The 20633-nt window shown below is 38.2% G+C and overlaps 1 protein-coding gene across 3 annotated transcripts in view; it reads left to right on the forward strand.

Moving 5' to 3' along the window:
* LOC126360641 (ionotropic receptor 25a) overlaps positions 1 to 20633 on the forward strand; it is a 445688-nt gene that overhangs the window by 412190 nt on the left and 12865 nt on the right. For all 3 annotated transcript variants that reach the window (XM_050007727.1, XM_050007729.1, XM_050007728.1), the window contains one exon: positions 7786 to 7969. In XM_050007727.1, the coding sequence (XP_049863684.1) occupies positions 7786 to 7969 (184 nt within the window). The remainder of the gene's footprint in view (positions 1 to 7785; positions 7970 to 20633) is intronic.

Below are 20633 nucleotides of genomic sequence, written 5' to 3' on the forward strand. Positions count from 1 at the left end.
TTGGATCATTTATCAGTATTTTTGCCGTTGCAGTTAGAAAATAATTGTTAAAGTCCTTGGAACTTGTGAATTATCAGTCACAATATTGTCATTTAGTTTAGTTGTTATGGCATCTTCTACACTGACTGGCTGTCTTGTCTCCCATTTGATAATAGTTTTAATCTTATTATCTGCATTATTTATTGACCAATGACAGGAAAGCTGAAAGGTGGAAGGAATTCAAAGAATGGATCTATAAGGGAAATAAACTCAAAGATAATAATACAGAAAGGGAAGAGGAAAGAGATGAAGATTGAATGTTATATATGATACAACAAGAAGAATCTGACAGAGCTCTGAAAGAGATAAGTGGAAACAAGGCCCCTGGAGTAGGTGACATTCCCTCTTAATTATTGAGATACTTGGGTGATAAAGCCGTGGTTAAACTTTTACATTTGGTGTGCAAGATATATTAGTTAGACAAAATAACGCTCGGACTTCAAGAACAATGTTATATTCCATTTCCAAAGAAGGCACACTTTGACATGTGCAAGTGTTCCTGAACTCCAGATTTACAGAAGAGAGAAAATGTGGTAGAAACTGACCTAAAAGGAGATCAGTTTGAGTCCTGGAGAAATATAGGAACACATGAGACCATATTGATTCTACAATTTATCTTAGAAGGTTGTAGTGACTCAAGAATTTCAGTGTAAATTCTAGAGACACTCGGACTTACACCATCTTGAACACCCAATATGTTAAAAGTAAGTAAGAGAGTGGAAATGTCTCTAGTGCACCACCAGTTTCTGTGAGCAAGTTGGAAGTTTGTAATGAGAAAATGAAAAGCGGGGCAGTCGAACGACGCCAACAAGTGTTTGCCGCAAGAGCCACAGACACTGTGTGAGAGAACATGGAGTAATTAAATGCTATTCTTTACTGTGTTAGTTAATGAGATTGTTGGGGAAAAAAAATGATCTTTTGACTATAGACTTTCAACTTACTTCATGTCTTAGCTCTGAATGAAGCTAGATGCATGGGATGTCTATAAATTATTTGGTTGTTAAAACCAAGCAATTGTGACTACATTTATTTGTATCAAATGTGTTAAAAGCTCAAAATACGAGTGAAATACAAGAAGACAGAAATATTTACATGTGAAATGTGAGAATGTTATTCTGCATAATCCAATACATTGTTAATTGGTGAAAACATAAAGTTTATATATTTACTCCACACGTTCTATCGCCAGAAACTGTTAGACTGTGGTGACTGATGTGATCAGGACTCGAAGAAAGAGGAATTTTCAAACAAAATCAAGATAAAAAGATATTGTGAGTTGCTATAGCAACCATTAGTAACAAGGCAGGGAAATTGTTTCGCAGTGTTGGATTCTGCATAAATGGTAAAAAGGGGTGAAAATTAATAAGTTATGATATATTTGATGATGAAGACCCAGTGTGGAGAGTAAACAGCCCTCACACACATCACGGGGGCATGGACCCCATAACCAGCAACCAACGCCAACAGTACCAGCTGCTGCTCACCAGTGCTGACTACAAATCCACTCACTGACACTGTTGCTGAAACCAACCTTTGATGCTGCCGGCGCCCATGCTGTTCACCAGCACTGATTGCACACCTGTTCACCGATGCAGTATAAAACTCTATGCTGTGTGATCAAAAGACAATTAATTGAGTGTGAAGTTAAGGACACTGATCAATAATAGACTGTTAGTATAGATATTATACTCAGAGGTGAAATTCTTTATTATAACACGATCTAAAAGTAAGAAAAATATGGATAATACTAAAAAAACTGGGGAAAAGTCAGAACCAGCCATGGCCATGACAGTAACAAAAGAAATGCCAGACTGAGCTGAAGTAGCAAGTTTAATTAAAGCACTAAGTCTTAAATTAGACTCATTGGATACTCAAGTAAATGCTAGATTAGATGACCAAAGTGCAGCTGAAAATGCTCAAATTGCAACTTTCAGTGAAAAGTCAGATGCACAGAGTGCAAATTCAGCTACTTTAAGACAAGAACTAAGTCTTGATTTAGATTCAGTAAATACTCAGTTAAGTGATAGCTTAGATGAACAAAAGGTGGATTCAGCTGTGATAAGAAAGGAACTAAGTGCTACTTTAAGTGAAAAACTAGAAGCACAGGGTGAGGTTTTAAATGGGAAGTTCAATGCCTTAAATGATAAAGTGGAGAGTTTGCAATTAGATTTAAAGAATGAATTAAGTAATTCCCTTCTATCCATGTAAACCATAGCTAAAGAACTAGAATTTGATATTGAAGATAAATGTAACAAGATAGAATCTGAATTTTGTGAGAAATTAGGATCATTTCAAAGTATATGTTACGCCACATTTAATGCGGTAACGCAGAGACTACACACTTTAAAGGAAAGTGTTGAGAAACAGGACAAGGTAATTCCTATAGTCCAATCACTAATAGCAGGTGTTAACATTCGAGTTGATAACAGGGAAAGGAATTTTAAAAAGAAACTAGCAACATCAGACACAATAAATATAAGTAATCTGGACGAACAGGTAGAGGAAATAATCGATCAAAAAGTTGCCACAAGGATAATCTCCGGAAACATTTCAGCTGTTGCTTTTTCCTAACTTAATGAAAATATCAGTGTTATAGATGACTTCTGTGAAGAATTAAAACTTGTCCATGACAAAGTAGAAAATAGAATAACTTTACTTAATGTTGCATTTCCTAGTAAAGAGGTAATTGTTTTTTTGTAGGGAGGCTTTCACACAAAATTTAACGAAAAGTATTGGTTCATAAGTAATCGAGTGAGGTTAATGTCAGATCCGTGGGATCTGGCTGGAGTCACATCTGTCTCCCAGGGACATTAATATTCTGTGTTAATGGGCAGAGTGATGGCCATCGGATCCCTAGTTGTTTTCAGTGTTTCTTCTACAATAACATTTTCCTACACCGAATTCCCCCAGCTTCTTACACTATCCCCCTACTTCTTACACTATAACTCTACTTCTTATAATATCCTATCTTCCACTATTTGGAAGAAGTGTTCCTCGATTGTTAGAGGATCATGCCCAATAAGTATTTAAGTCACCTTCACACTCTGCTCTAGTCAGCAGTGGTTTCAATTGTAACGTCGACAGTAGCTGACGCAGTCTCTGGAGGAGTGTGTCCACTAAGTATCTGGAAGAAGTTGTCCTCGGTTGTTAAGAGGATTCTGCCTGTTAAGTCGCCTTCACTCTCCACTCTAGTCAGCGGTGGCCTCAATTGTAATCCCAACAGCATTTGAGACTCTCCACGTATAGTTAGGACTTATTTTTGCCTAGCTAGCCAGTCTCTCCAACCATACATGTATAGTTAGTTCTTATTTTTGCCTAGCCAGACAGTTTTGCTGAAGTTACCCTTTGAAAGTAATTTGTTATCCAGTTGGTCTACGCAAACCTGGGTGCAATTAATAACTGCAAAGAATGTTAGATTAATAGAAAATATGAATTTGCATGAATCATTTCATAATTGTGATAATATGATACATAATTTTGTATTTAATCCAGAATTGTTTTTACCTTTTATGAGATGTGATGAATACGTGAGGGTTTATATTAGTTTTTGGAGGGGTGGGTAGTGTAAGTACAAACATGGCTATCACAGAACACACACCATAACTCCCAAACATCCCTTGCAAACAAGTGTGACTAATTCTTCACCATTTGCCATTCCATGGGTGCTAAGATTTTTCTTCGGGGACAAAATTCCAATGCACTTGGAGTATCCTCTGATGTCTTTTTTTCCCTTAATGGCATAAGTAAGATCTTTTAATGTTTTACACATATGAACATACGGCATGGTGGTGCTTATTATCTGGCATTCTCTGGCGTCTACTGAAACAAACCTATTTCTAACAGGTCGCAGGAAAATATTGTGAATGGTGGTTTGAAAAGCGTTACTTTCAAAGTAAATTTCCTTTTACACAAGTTGAACTATGTGCGAGAATGTATGATGAATTTCTTAAACCACAGAGCATTTGATGATGAGCCATTTACAAGTATTTCTAGTCCAGAAGATCAGACATTCACGTCGTGATTATGAGCAAATTGATGTAGTGCTACGGGGAGCTCTCTTCTCTGCAGTAGCTAATTTATTTGTGGAAAAAACTGAGGACAAGCCACTAGACTTTCCTAAAAATTTTGCTGGCACATTTATGTGATATATCTTAAAGTGTAATACATGCAAAAAATATCAACATTATATGTGAAGGCTTTGCTTTTCTTGTAACAACACTATGTGTGTTAACTTAAAACATTATCTTTTCCTGTTTGTTTATCTGCGCTACTTAACAGTGATGTTGCTATTAGCTGACTACATCACATGTTCTATGGTCTGAATATCCGCTGCCATCAGCTGACAGGATCACATGACACATGAGCTAAGACTGGCTTACAACAGCGCATCGCAATCTCAATTACAATAGTTCGGAAAGTAACATGTGGTGTTTGGTGGAATTTGAATTTATACTTTTGTAATACGAAAATATGCAGTGTACATGTTGCTGCACATCAATAATCTTTCCAAAAGGAGTTTTCTTCCCTGAGTTTCATTTTCTAAAGTGCCGGCAAATTCTATGCTCGTGTATAAAAACATAACCATTCAATGGATTGATTAGTTTTACAGTTCCGAGGGAAAATATGTGGTCACTTAATAACATGGATGTTTTCATCCGGGAAAAAGTGTATTTTTAACTAGGAAATCTGGGGGAAATCCTGGGCTTTTTTTTTCCTTGTCCACGTATACACCCTGCACTCAAGTCCCGGCAAGGCAGGGATCCTGGGGAAGGGGGGTGGGAAGGAGTTCCTGTCTTTGGGCTACCTCCTTTTCATTGTTTGATCAAGATTCTATATTGCATATGTACATAAAAAACTATGATAATTCTACAAGAAGGAAGTGTGAGCAATTAAGGAGAGCATAAGCCAAGGAGGAACTAATAAGCATAAGCCAGGGAGTAACTAATTGTGATAATTATCCAGGAATGTCATTTGAACTTTTGTTCTAATGATTTGTTAGGTAGTGGGACAAGTATAGCATTAGTAAATGTATGATATACTGAATAGTGTATATAAATGTGATGTCTACTGCAAGCTTAGAAGTGGAAGAGTAGTGGAGGACTCTAGGGGATTAAGTGAAGCATTAGGAAGTGAGTGTTAAGTGTGAAATACATTTTATTTTCCAGAGGATATTTAATTATAGAGTATATAAAGACGTATACTTGAGAAATGAACCATGCGTCCTACTCAGGATGGATAAAGGGGGCAGAGGGGAGGGGGGTGCGGGGTGCACCCAGCCTTTATTGGATATAAAGGGCAGATAGGCAGACCTGAGAAAGGCTGACCTATACTGTGCGAACAGGGGCGCCAAGAAGGGGATTGACCTGTACCAAAGTCAAATAGGAATTAAGAGGGATGTACCTACCGAAACAGAAGGAGGAAGTGCTCTCATAGGGTTAACCCATATGTAAAGTTTAGGTACTGTTCCTAAAGGGAAAAGGACAGCATCGTGGCAGGAGTCACATATTTTGTAGGAATTATTGTGGTAAATTTGAATTCTAACTTCCAATGGCATTATTATGTTTTATGTTTATGAGTGTCAGAACATTTTCAATTGCATAGAATTCCTCCAGACTACAAGCTACTGTAGGTAATGAAAACAGATAGTTATTATCAAAATGAAAAAAGAAGAACAAGATATTAAGTACACAATTACTAAAAGAAATATAATGTATACTGATTAAAATGTAAATTAGCGTTATGTGAGATATTAAAGTACATTATGAATATGTATAAAGTATCGCGTGTTATAGCTAAGGGGAGGGTTATGTAGTGACTCAAGAATTTAGGCGTAAATTCTAGAGACACTCAGCCTTCAACAGTCTCGAACACCCAATTTTAAAAGTAAGTAAGAGAGCGGAAATGTATCTACTGCACCACCGGTTTCTGTATGCAGTTTGTAATGAGAAAACAATAAACAGAACAGTCGAACAACGCTGACAAGTGTTTCCACATGAGCCTCAGATGCTGTTTGAGAGGACATGGAGTAATTAAGTGCTATTCTTTGCTGTGTTAGTAACTGTGAATGTTGAAAAAAAAAGAAAAACGAACTTTTTACTACAGACTTTTAACTTACTCCATGTCTTAGCCCTGAACGAAACAAGACACATGGAACATCTATAAATTATTTGGTTGTTAAAACCAGGCAATTGTGATATTTAATTGTATCTAATGGGTATTGGTGTAGTTGACTTGCAAGAGTTTGTATGATGCTTATATGAAACTTGTGGAGAGGAAAATACATCTGAGCTGAAATGAAAGTATGAGAGTACCGAGTTATTTCAAGTGAGAGAGATAGTAATTTATTGATTACTCTAACCAGCATTATTTCTTTGGAGAAGAAGTTATGGAGATTGACGCAGCTGCATATCCAGAGAAGAGGATCGGCTAAATGTTTCAAGCAAGTCAACTGTAGTAAGAGAAGTGTGAAGTTCACAGTCCAGTTTTGTCGCCAAAACCATATTGATTCTACAATTTATCTGAGAAGGTAGACTAAAGGAAGGCAAACCTGCACTTATACCATTTAAACCTGACTGCATGTACAGGAATCAAAGGACATGAAAGGGAAATAGTGATGAAGAAGGGAGTGAGACAGTGTTGTAGCCTTTCCCCATTGTCATATAACCTCCGTGTTGAGCAAGCAGTAAAGGAAACAAGGAGAATTGTGGAAGGGCATAAAAAGTTAGAGAAAAGAAATAAAAACTTTGATGTTTGCTGATGACACTGTAATTCTGTCATAGACAGCAAATGACATGGTAGACCAGCTGAATGGAACAAATAGTGTATTGAAAAGAATGGAAACAGTTACTTCCATAAAATATCTATAAGTATGTGTATGGAGTGATTTAAAGTGGAATGACCACATAAAACTAATCTTTGGTAAGGCAGATACCAGACTAAGATTCACTGGAAGAATCCTCACATGAAGGAGATAACTTACAAAACCTTCATTCGACCAACACTTCAATTTGGCAGTCTGTGTTCCATAACAGATAGGATAGGACTGAGATCCAAAGAAGAGCAGCACTCTCCATTATAGGTTCATTTAATGAAAGCAAAAGCATCACAGAGACGCTCAGCCAACTCCAGTGGCAGATGCTGCAAGAGATTCATTCTATATCACAGTATGGTTGACTGTTAAAAGTTCTGGGAGCGTTTGTCCTTAGAAGTGTCAACCAATGTATTGCTTTCTTCGATGTATAGCTCACAAAAAGACATCAAGATAAAATTAAAGAGATTCAAACCTATACAAGGATATTCCAGCAATCATTCTTCCCACAAACCATTCATGACTTGAACAGGAAAAGGGGGAAGTGATACTGGTACACAAAGTACCCTCTGCCACATACTATAAGGTAGTTTGCAGAGTATATGTGTAGTTCCAGATGTCATGAAAAGAGATTATGAGATGAACATCAACAAAAAGGAAACAAGAGTAACTGAATGTACTTGAATTAAAAGAAATTGTGCTGGGACAGTTATGGCCTGAAAAAATGCATCAAACAAGTCTTTGGACTGAAGACACAACAATAACAACAAAAACGTGTAATTTAAACCTTGATGTCTGTTTTTTTTTATTTTTAGCTGCAATGATAATTATGATGATGCTTCTAATTTCTTTGTATTTTTGACTAAATTTGATAAATTTCTATCATACAGAAAATTTACAATTTCATCTAGGGGCTTATTTATGTGATTTTTTTACAGGTGGTGTATTCATTGTGATTTTTGTGGGAATTGGGCTTGCATGTATCACTCTGGCATTTGAATACTGGTGGTACAAACTGAGACCACAGCACAATGCCATTGTTGAAGCAGCTCCGCATAGAACAAAATCGGATTCACTGCAAGCACTTAATATGATGCGAAGCAGTTTCGACAAACGATATGGGTAATTTTCATATGCAATTTTGGGTACCTTATTTTAATTATAATATTGTAAAACTGAAATTGCAAACTATGTTACAGAATCTGCATTGATTTTGTATGTCATAGCAGTAGAGAGTGTCAAAGCAAACACTAACTTTAAAAACCTAATTTGATGTTGAGCTTATCACATTTGATATTCATTCTTCAGAGCAACAAAAACATCATTATTCATAGTTTTAGGACAAGATAAATATATTAGTTGCATAAAAAATTTGGATGCTTCAGATAGAATCAAAAATATTATTAACCAGGCAGAAGTTGGGACTAAAGTGAAGTGAGATTTCATCATCATCATAAACTAAGAGATATACTGCTGATTAAGCCATATTGTAGGCAGTAACAAGCATTAGGCATCCTTTAACTTAGTTCCATGTTGCATCTGTTTGATTTGTAATGCTATCTGTCCACTTTCCACCAAACCACCAAACCACCTTGTGCCTTTCTTATCTTTTAGAATCCAGCAAAGACCTTCCATGGAAAAAAACTTAAAATCAACATATGCATGTATATGTAAGGCAATTATTATGTTATTGTGGCTTGTTTCTGTCAAAAGAAAAGAATTTACAGAGGTTATTTAAACATATTGAATTACTGTGCAGAAGACGTGCATACATTAAATGTTACATAGCAGTCATGTCATGTGATATTATTAATAACAGTTACACTGAAGATACAAAGCACTACAACTGTGTGTGTAATAGCATACTGTCCCGCCTTTGGAATTCTGGGTGACATAAAATTGACAATAATGTAGTAGGTTTCTGGACGTATTTTTCACCAGACGTCTATGGACATCATAAATTATGGGTGGGTTATTCGTGGGCACAGAGCTGACACCTGACAGCATCTCAGATGTTTTCCATTGGGTTCAGATCGGACAAATTTGATGCCCAAGGCATCAACAGGAGTTCACTGTCATGCTCCTCAGACTACTGTACTAAGGCTATGATGCAGACTATTATCCTGCCAGAAGAAGTCGTATCTATGAAGGAAGCATCAGGCATGAATGGGTGCATGTGGTCTGCAGTAATGTTTATGTAATCCACAGTCTTCATTTAGTACCACAGATCTCATGGAAGCCCAGTTGGATGTCTCCCACAGCATAGTACTGCACAAGCTCACCAGTGCTGCTGCTGAGCATTGCTTTGGTTGAAAACCTAAACAAAAATGGTTGCTGTGACTGGGCTACGATAAAAAATTTGTTAATCTATAGACAATCTGAAAACTCAGATTTCCCAGTTAGTTTTGATAGTATATCTCTGTATACAAACGTTCCTTTATATATTCCTTTGAAGCTACTTGGGAGGAATTATGAGGTGGACATTATGCTTTGTTCAGACTTGTGCTACTTAAACACACTTTTAATTCAGCAACCAGTGCTATAAGTAGATTAAGTTGCCACTAGGAGTAAATAGAAGAGGTCACCATTAGGAGAACAATATCTCTCATGGTGGCCAACTGTCTTACACATGAATTTTAAGAGAAAGAACTATATTCAGAAACAGTGTAACTTTATGCCCATTGTCAAAAGTATGAGACTTGTGATCTCCTCTTGTAAATCAGAAACACTTCTAATGTTCATTCAGAATTTAAATTAAATTTATTTTATGATAAACAGGAAAAATGCTGGACATTTTGTTATGTAATAAGTCCTGAGAACACTGGGGGCACAAAGGGTACAGCAAGCTCTATATTTTCAGGATGCAAGTTGTCACCATACTTCACAATGTTCAGTTTCGTATGGTATGTTTGTTTCTGATCTGATGACCTGTTGTGAGATTCAACAGCTGACGGTAGCTTTGTGACAGAAGGGGTATGCACAAAAGCAAATTCATCATTCATTGCTGGTAGATTAAGTTCATGTAAGGAACCATGTAAAGAAATGGAGGTTTCCAACATCACATCCATCTTTCCTTCCTTGAAATTGGAAAAATACTTAACAGCACAAAATTAAATATATGGTTCATCCATCTGCAAAACTGAGGAACTTCTTGGGCCCCATGAGAGATCATTTTAGCCTTAGCCAACAGATGTATATGAGATTTTGCCTCACAGTGGTATGTTGTATATTGGGCAAATGTGTCACACAATGCATGACATTGTAATAAATATCATCAGCACACATGCCTGGGCCATCCAGATTAAAGTGCATTGTCTTGCAGGAAAAATTGCATCATGTGTTTTCAGTTTTGTCCCCCTGCACTCTCGTCATCATATTGTGACAAGAAAGACTAGAATTTTTGAGGAGAAATCTGTCACTACACCATGAAGAACCCACATAGCAACAAATTTTGCTTCATTTCTCAGCCACAGTGATGCCTGGCAGCGATACCCTGTCTATATTTAGAAGGCTTCACCTTGGTTCCCCCACCCATAGGGGACTCTTGATGCACTGCTCTCATGAACATCATCTCACAATGAAGATCACTGTGATGTGGATGCCTGCTGGCTGTCACAGTATTACAATGCAGAAACCAAACTCACACTCATGCGGTTTTGATGCCATACCCAATTGCCTTCTCAGACAAATCTGCCCTCATGTGTCAGACATAATAAACTGCTCCTTCCTGTATGACCAATTCCCTAAAATTTCAAGGCAACAAAAGTGATTCCTCTTTAAAAATGATGAAAATGGTGATGCCAATAACTACAAACCCATCTCAACCCCTCAAGCATATGAAAAGTTCTTGAGAAACCATTATGATATTGGGGACCATGTTAAAAAGATTTTAAAAAAGTTCAAATGGCTCTGAGCACTATGGGACTTAAGTTCTGAGGTCATCAGTCCCCTAGAAGTTAGAACTACTTGAACCTAACTAACATAAGGACATCACACACATCCATACCTGAGGCAGGATTCAAACCTGCAACCATTGCAGTCTCACGGTTCCAGACTAAAGCATCTAGAACTGCTCAGCCACACCAGCTGGCCTAAAAAGATCCTATTAGTAACTGTTTATTTGGTCGTTATCAGTTTGACTTTTCAAAAGGGGGATGAATAAATGGGACCCTATATTCATTCCTAAACGATGTTTATAGTAACCCAATGACAGAAACCATACAACAGGAGTATTATCTGATCTTCTTATTGCCTTAGATCTCGTGAGTCATGAGTTACTGACAGAGAAACTGCTACATTAAGGAACTGAGGAAAAATGCAATGATTGTTTTAAATCAGATCTTCCAGACAGGATACAAAGAGTTGAAATCCGTTCAGAAATGTTGGCAGCATACAATCAAAAGAACAAGCCATAAGACAAGGCATTCCTCAAGAAGCCACACTTGATCCATTTCTGTTTGCTATACTTATCAATAATCTGTACCAAAGCATTCAGAAAGTTCAGTAACATTTCCCAGTGATGCCAGCATACTGTATTCAAAGTACTATACTAATAAACTCAATGACATCATTTCTGATACAAACTCCAAGCTGGAAAATGATTAAGGGATTAAAGGAGACCACTTACCAAAAAACAGAAGTATTGAGGTATTGATAGACACACACTGGAGAAAGAAAACTAGCTGGCTTTTGGAGTTGCCCTATGATGAGCTAGAGTAAAATAAAATAAAATATGGTAATTGAAGAACTTCACAAGACACAATTGCTAATAAAGCATTTTACTGGCTGACTGGTTTCGACAGAGCTATGCTGTCATCTTTGGATTTTATGCTTTTGAATTTGAATGTAAGCATAAGATCTGATGATGGCAGTATAGCTCTGTCAAAATTGGTCGTCCAATAAGGTGCTTTTCTTCGTGATCCTGACTTGTGAAGTTTTCTTCAGTAACTATAATATGAAGATTACCCCCAGGACTGATCATTGCAGGAAGATATAAAAGTAAAATACACACACACACACACACACACACACAGAGGATAATATGTGTGTGCCTGCATCCTACACGATGCTGGCTAGACTCACAGTGCAACTGTGTAATGGTTGCAGTAGCGGTAGTGTCTGGGACAGGTAGAGGGAAAGAGAGGCAGGAGGTAGGGAGAGGAATTGTGGGTATGTGGAAAACCACTGAGAGGTAGGCATCCATTTTGGTGACTAGGGATGCAGGAAGGAGGAGTGACAGGGTTGACACAATAGTAGTGGCCAGTGGGAAGCAGTACAAACTGAAGAAGACATTGTGGCTTGAACTGGGGTGGGGTGACAGGATGGAGGAAGGTGAAACTGTTGGATGGAGAGTGTGGGGACAGAGTGTTACCTGAGACTGAGGCCAGAATGATTACGGAGTGCAGGATGTGTTCTAAGGACAATTCCCTTCTGTGGAGTTCAGAGAAGCTGGTGGAAGAGAGACGGATCCAGATGGCTCAAGTTGTGAAGCAACCACTGAAATTGAACATGTTGTGCCACCAGATGGTCAACATTGTTCTTGACAACAGTTTGGCAGTAGCCATTGATCCTGGTAGACAGCTGGTTAGTAATAATACCGTCATAAAAGGCTGTGCAGTGTTTGTAGCAGAGTTGGTATATTGGCTGCTTTCACAGGAGGCCTAGCCTCTAATGAGATGGAGTAAGCTTGTGACAGGATTGGAGTAGTAGGTGCTGGATGAGTGAACTGGGCAGGTTTCAACCTAGGTCTAAGACAGGGGTATCATCCCTGTGGCAAGGGGTTGGGAATGGTACTCATAGCATCATAAAAGGCTGTGCAGTGTTTGTAGTGGAGTTGGTATGTGACATAGCTGCTTTCACAGGAGGCCTAGCCTCTGATGGGGTGGAGTAAGCCTGTGACAGGATTGGAGTAATAGGTGCTGGATGGGTGAACTGGGCAGGTCTTCAACCTATGTCTGACACTGGGATATGATCCCTGTGGCAAGGGGTTGGAAATGGTAGTGGCATAGGGATGGACTAGGGTGTTGTGTAGATTGGGTGGGCAAAGGAACACTACTTAGGAGAGGTGGGAAGGATCTTCTGTAGAATGATCTTTTCACGGCAGAATGAGAGATAATAAAATCCTTTGTGAAGGATGGGTTGAGTTGTTCCAGTCCAGGGTGATACTGGGTGATAAGGGGCACTCCTTTTTAACTGATTCTTAGGGGTGGTGGGAGACTGGTGGTGTGTGTGGATATGGCAAGAAAAATCTATTTGTGGACTCAGCTTTGGAGGTATTGGCTGTGTGTGAAGCCCTTTCCGAAGCATTCAGCATACTGGGCAAGGGAGTTCTCATCACTGCAGAGACGTATGCATGGGTTGTGCTAGGCTGTATGGGAGGGGTGTTTAGATGTGGAAGGGATGGGAGCTGTTGAAATACAGGTACTGTTGGTGGTTAGTGGGTTAAATGTACACAGAAGTGCGGATGGAGCCATCGGATAGATGGAGGCCAACATCCAGGAATGTAATGTGTTAGTTAGAGGAATACCAGGTGAAGTGGATGGCCAATGAACAGGTTGACATAGGAAGGGTCCCTGCAGGTGCCCGTGGCTGTGCAGCAGATGTGTTTGTAAAACATCCCTTCAAATGGAAAATAGTTGTACCAGTATACAGTTTATAAGGTGTATAAGGAATGATATGATGGGTTCGAGTCTGAAGGACCAGCCCCTAGACACAAAGACCATACCCCTGGGGCAAACCAAGGTGCAAGACCTGCCCAGCTCATCCACTTGGCACCTCCTATTCCAATCCTGTCATAGGTTTGTCCTACCCCATCAGAGGGTGAGCCACCTGTGAAAGCAGCCATGCTATGTACCAACTCTGCTGGAAACTCTGCTTTGCCTTTTATGTTGGTATCTAGCAACCAGCTGTCCACCATGATGAGTGGCTACCACCAAATTGTTGTCAAGAACAAAGTTGACCATGAGTGGCACAGTATGCAGCTGAGCACAACATGCTCTATTTAAAAGGCTGCTTCACAACCTGAGCCATCTTGATCCTTCCCTTCACCACCAGCTTCTCTTTAACTGCAGAGATGGGAACTGTCCTTCCAACACATCCCCCACATCCATAATCACCCTGGCTTCAGTCTCAGGTAACACTCTGTCCCTGCAGCCTCCACCCAACAGTTTCCCCTTCCTCTATCCTGTCATCATCTCCCAATTCATGTCCCATGACATCTTCATTGTGTGCCACTTCTTACCAGCTATTACAGTAGTGCCAGCCAATATACCTGTCATCCATCCCTCACGCATTCCCAGCTGACAACCTGCCTGCCTCCCTCCAAGCTACTAGCTGCCCATCCCCAGCCCTGTCCCCTGCCTCCCTCTCCCTCTAACCACCCCACCTGACACTATCCCCAAACATACAGTCTAACTGCCATACCTGCCAAAAAAATAACATTGGCTCTGTGAGTCTAACCAGCATCGTTTAGGGGCACAGGAGAGTGTGTGTGTGTGTGTGTGTGTGTGTGTGTGTGTGTGTGTGTGTGTGTGTGTCTTTGTGTCTTTTATTTTATTTTATTTTATTTTATTTTATTTTACTTTAGCTCATAAAAGGGTAACTCTGAAAGCAGAGAAATTTTCCTTCTATTTACATTCTACAAGAAATTTCCTACAAAATTTAAACTGTTACTGTACAAAGACAAAATGTTCACTCATCACTTACAGTTTCATCAAGCACATATCATGTTATATTTAAAAAGGTGCCTATAAACTGAGAGGTAACCACAAAATTCCTTAGATTGTGAGTAGATGACATTCTACTGTGGGACAAACATTAAAAAAAGTTAGTAAATTGACTGAGCAGTTTGTGCTAAGTGTTTAATGATCTGAATAAAGTCTGTGATACTGAAACACTAAAATGTGCATATTTGGCACCTGGATACTCATTACTCACCTACTACATTTCATTCCATTCTGGTGTGTCACACATCGAGAGATATTTCTTTTGCACAAGAGACTAGTGAAGGTAATTAGGAAAGTGTCTCTCTTCTCCATCGCTAAACATCTATTTCTGGAGTTCAGTATCCACTACCTTGCATTTTTCTTTGTGCAACAGATCGTTCTATTCATGAAAATTTACATATCTTTACAAACATTATAACCTGCATTCCAGTTTTGCATTTATGGCCTGGCAGTTTCCAGTGATTAAGGGTGGCAGTGTGGTACTGGTGTGCAAGACTCACACTCCCGCTTGGCTATTGAACTTACTTGGAGGGGCTTCGCCGATCTTCTTTTCAGGATAGCAGCTGCGATGTCCTGCAAACCTTCTTCTCTGAAGATAAGATGCTACTTTGGAGGAATTTTTTTTATACTTTTAAAATAACTCCATACACTTGAGGATACTTTGAACTCAATCTCACTGTAATTTCATACAACTAAAACATTTTTTGTTAGCTCAACACCTTCCGGTCTGTCATAAACCATCACACTCATTTTTTGATAAATACAGTCTGCAAATCTCTTCAAGTTTAGCAAGACAACTGTCCCGGACCTTACGAAAGTAAGAGAATGAATGAATAAGTAATTGTCTCTTCTTTTCTTTCAACAATATTCAAATGTTCACACAATAATGTTTGATACTGCACATAGTTTGGTGCACTTATTTCTTGAGCTGGAAGTGTAACTTCTTAGGCGGGCTCGGAGACTACCTGCCTGTGCCGATCATCCATCTGATTCGTGTCCATACTGCATACACATAATTATGGTGCAGTACACACGGTTCTACTTTACCACACTCATCTCTAAAATAACGCGTGTTCAAGATGGTAGAAATACGAGGGTCTCTAGAATGTACCCCAAAATTCTCGAGGCACTACAATGGGTAGCCAATTGCTATGCAAAAAGACACTGCAGTGTAGGGCACATGGAAGTTCTTCTATACAACATCATACCCAAAGGTTAAAGTCAGATAGAGAAGAATTCAAATCACATGTAAAAATGTTTCTTCACAAGAACTACTTCTGTACAGTTGAGTAATTTATGACACATTCTAAAACAACCCAGTTAAACATTTCTTAAATGTTTATAATAATAATTATAACCTGTCATGTTATTACCTTTTTAGTATATTCCTTTTTCTTTTTAACTCTGTGTTATTGTCTTTTATTCTGCTGATGACTGATGGTTTCCAGGAGTTACAGTTCCTTGTGCTTATTCATAAGTCAAGAAATGTTACAAGAAGTTAATCAAGTAAACTGATAATTTGTGTGCCTAAGGAATGCTCGCAGCTCTCTAAATTTATCGGGTTTTGGACCCAGAGCTGTGATGATTTACATGAAACATAATTTGCTTCTATAATACATTGGACATGATTTATGATCTCATTATTGATTGTCATTTATAAGGTGGAGAAATATAAAATTTTGCTGTTTGATGGAGCCAATTTTAGTAATTGGAAATTTTGAATTGAGGTATTTAGAGATGGGCCAACTGAAATTTATTCAAATGAATTATTCTGAAATGACAGTATATAAAAAGAATGATGTAGTAGAAGTATACACAAAGAAATACACACAATTAGCAACTTTAAAAAAAAAAGGGGGACAACATTTCTAAGTCTCAAATCATACAGGGAATTGTGGCAGGAGTTTCCCAAAGATAATGCTAACTTGTTTGATCTATGGTTATTCCTGTGCAATGTTTTCAAGCAAAGAGGAATGGCAAGTCAGCTTGTGGTTTTTGTCATACATGTATTTAAGGAAAACAGATGTCACAGCACCTTAAAACACAACAAATAAGAAGAACCTGACAATGACCATAGTGATCAAATTCGACCAATTACCCCAATTTTGCATGATAATAACAGGTATGTTTTAACATTTACTGATGACTTTACTCCAGTTTCTTGTGTACATTTTCTAGAAACCATGTTAAAAGTGCCAGAATTCTTCAAATTTTTGAATCAATGTCTAAAGCTCATTTTAATTTGAAAATAAGTCATCTTCATAGTGGTAGTGGATAAGAGCATATATCAAATGATCTGAAGGCTTTCTGCAAAGGCCTGTACATTCAATTTGAGTTCACAATGTGATATGCACTGCAGGAAAATGGGGCTTCTGAATGTCTTAAGTAGGATTATTTTGGATAAACCATGTTATATGCTTCTCAAACAAAACTTGACAAGAATTTCTGAAGAGAAGCAGTGTTGGCTGCAGTCTATATTACAAACAGGAGTCCAACTACAGCTTTGGAAGGGAAAGTACCAGCAGCTCTATGGTGTGAGAGACCAAACTTGGAGAAGATGTAGGTGTTTGCTTGTGTAGCATTCTTAAAATTTCCAGAAGAACTGGAAGTTAGATAGTTCTCATTCAGTTGGATGCATTTTTATTGGCTGTTGTCCAAATGGATACAGATCTTTGGGCTCAGAGCTGAAGAACGTAATTTCAGGAAAAGATACCATTTTTTGATGAAACAAAATTCATTTTTGATGGAACATCTGGTGAACAACAGCTTTTAGGAAAATAAGAAAACAGGACAGAAGAATACACAATAGATGAAAACAGGACTGAAGAATATGAAATAGATTAAACAATAAAGAAGAAAAAAAAGACTGATAATTCAAAAGTAGTAGTCAGGATGCCTCATAAGGTAGGAAATGTTCAATGAAACAACTGAGAAAGAAGGATTCCAGCATGATTTGATGATTATGCAGTACTGGCCTTGTGTATTCAACAATTATTTTGTTGCTGACATTTCTGAATGCTACGAGCATGTACAAGGGAAACATGATGAACATGAATGGAAGCAAGTGATCAATGAATAAAGAAAGTCACTGAGACTTCATGAGACATCAGAGTTCACTCAGAACTAACCAGAGAAGTGGCCAACAGATGGTAAATGGCTCAACATTACACATACTCAAGATGGAAAAATGGAGAGATATAAGGCAAGGCCTATAATCAAAGCTGTCCTCAGAGGAACGGTTATGATTATGATGAATTGTATGTTCCTGTTGCGCATTTAGCTATACTGAGAACATTGGTGTCAGTCAACATTCTGGAGGAACTATATATGTGCCAAATGGATGCCATAGATTCCTTTCTATGTGAAGATCTACATAACTATGTCTACATGAAGATCCCTAAGGTGTCACAGGTTAAAAGAATCACATCTTCAAATTAAAGAAGGTCTCCTATGGATTGAATCAGTCTCCTCATAGGTGGATTGCAACATTTGATAGTTTTAACAAAAATACTGGACTTAGACAGTCAAACATTGACAGATGTTTGCACATGGGCAACTTGGAAGATGATAGAATGTATTTTCTATTGTATAAAGATAATATTATAATTGTTGCAAGTAACTGTATGAGATCTGCAAAATTAAAAGGGCTTTGGAAAAACAAATTATCATGTGTCAGAGACCTTAAATCCGATCTTCGCATTTATTTCAAAACGTCAGATGACAAAATAATTGTGGGTCAACCTACATACTTACATAAACTAATGGCATGTTTTGACATGAACAGCTGGAACATGACTAATACACCAATGGAGACCAAACTCAAATGGAAAGCAGCCAGAACTAATGCCCGTAATTATCAATATTACATCAGTGAATCCAAACCATTACGTCAGTTGATAGGTTGTCTGATGTGTGCCATGCTTACAACATGACCAGAACTGAGAGTAACAGTAATTATTTCAGCAGATAATGAGTAATACCTTTAAGGGAGTCATTGAAAGGTGCTTAAAAGAATACTAAGATACATCAAAGGATTATTGAATATTGGTTTGCACTATGGAAGAGGAGGAGCGGAGTTTGTTTCCTGCTACCTAGATGCAAATTTTGGCAGTGGAGAAGGTAGAAGCCTACATCAGGATTCCTTTTTCAGGTGCATGGACATGCTGTTTGTTGGATGATGAAATGACAAAATTATGTCCCCTTACCTTAAAAATTAAGCTGATTATGTAACATTGGTCATAGCACTAACTAAATGTCTCTGACTCATTTAAAGGTTGACTGACTTGGGTCTCAAGATCAACTACCCAGTAAAGATTTTAAAATAGAACAATTCTTGTATTCATTTGCTTGGAAGATGGGAGCATGAGTGAATGATTCACATTGACATTAAATACAATATTGCCAGAGACTGTGTGAGCAAGGGAATTATTGATGTTTGTTGTGTAGACACAGAGGAAGAACTTGCTGACTTGTTAGCTAAGCCATTACCCAGTGAACAATTTGAAAGTTACAAAATGGTTTATGTTGAGAATTGCAGTTCAAATCTCTAGAATAAGTTTTTTCTAGTATGTTCCTTTTTCTTTTTGTTAACAACTCAATGTTATTATATTTTATTCTGTTGTTGATAGATGTTTACCATGTGTTACAGTTCCTAATTCTTAGTGAGAAGTCCATAAATGTTATCAGTAATTCATAAAATAGATCATATTTGTTACATGTAAACTGATCATATGTGTGCCTGAGGAATGCCCACAGCTCTCTAAATTTATCATTAAATAGCACAACTGTCTAGCCAATTTATTTCATTCTACAGATGTAACTGTTCTTTATCTTATTATGAGTTAATTATCATATTATACAAATTGTAATTGTGTCTCATCCTATGTCCATGTGTAACAACATACAACAGAATTTGTGCAATCAACTCTGAAGTCAAGGTTTCTTCAAGGAAATACTGTGGGTTGTGTGACACTTCAGGACTTCCTGGAGCATTCATTGAATATATTGGTTTTCTGACATGACTGTTGAAGCCCTGGTATAGTTTCCCAATTCTCTTTTCCATATATTTATTCTCCTCTGCCATAGCACAATTCAAACTCTAACTTTGGTCATAGAATCAAAGAATTCCCCAATACTGAAAAATCTATCCAAAGATCCATGTGATTTTGCATGTTCTGGTAAAGTTCAAATATTAGTGCAGTTGTAACTGTACCATTCTTGAATTAATACCATCCCTCTGCCAGTTGCTTTCTATGTGCACTGTTTTTTGTGACATTTTTCTATACTTTGCCCACCTTTCATTTAAATTCATGGCTTTAGTTTGAACACTGTTCTCAAATATTCATTTTAAAAAGTGAAGTAACAAAACCCTCCTTCCAATCTGCTGACATGCTGTCCTCCATCCTTGTCTGATTGTGAAGGACATGCATCCATTATTTCTCTGTAATGCTTGTTGTCTTTGTTCATTTCGCCACTGAACTCTTTGATACTGTGGCGCTGATGAGGTCAACACCAGCATCAATATGTGCTCATCTTTGGACTCAGTGCATCGTCTGTGGACTCTGAGCATTGTCTTTGGGCTGTTTCACCATGTTCAGTCCTTTGTGAACCTTGCATGTGTTTAGGTGAATAAATGAACTACTGCTAAGTGGGTGTTGTTTGGTGTAATCAACCGGAACCCACCCCTCACTGGTGACCCCGAGTTGTAACATCTTATGTTTTTGCCATTTTACTGTGTCCGTGACCTCTGCATTGGTTATTTTCGTCTTTATTACATTGACACAGCATTCGAACAATGACTTCGGCCCAGCGCCTAACGCCGGATTTTATGATCAACATGCATCGTGTTGCAGGTGATGTACACCCACAAGGACAGCAACATGATGTCTCTCACTCAATGATTCCACCAATTTTGCTGGACGTTTTCGAGCCTGCAACAATAAGTGAGGTTAGGAGTGCACATGACTCTGGCTATCAAATGCCTTTGTTCCTGCCACATGTGCCCTCCCTTATCGACTGTGCAGTTACCTCTCAAGGATCTCCGTGCAGTGCGGGACCAATGC

Source organism: Schistocerca gregaria, chromosome 1, assembly GCF_023897955.1.
Source record: "Schistocerca gregaria isolate iqSchGreg1 chromosome 1, iqSchGreg1.2, whole genome shotgun sequence".
Classification (NCBI taxonomy): domain Eukaryota; kingdom Metazoa; phylum Arthropoda; class Insecta; order Orthoptera; family Acrididae; genus Schistocerca; species Schistocerca gregaria.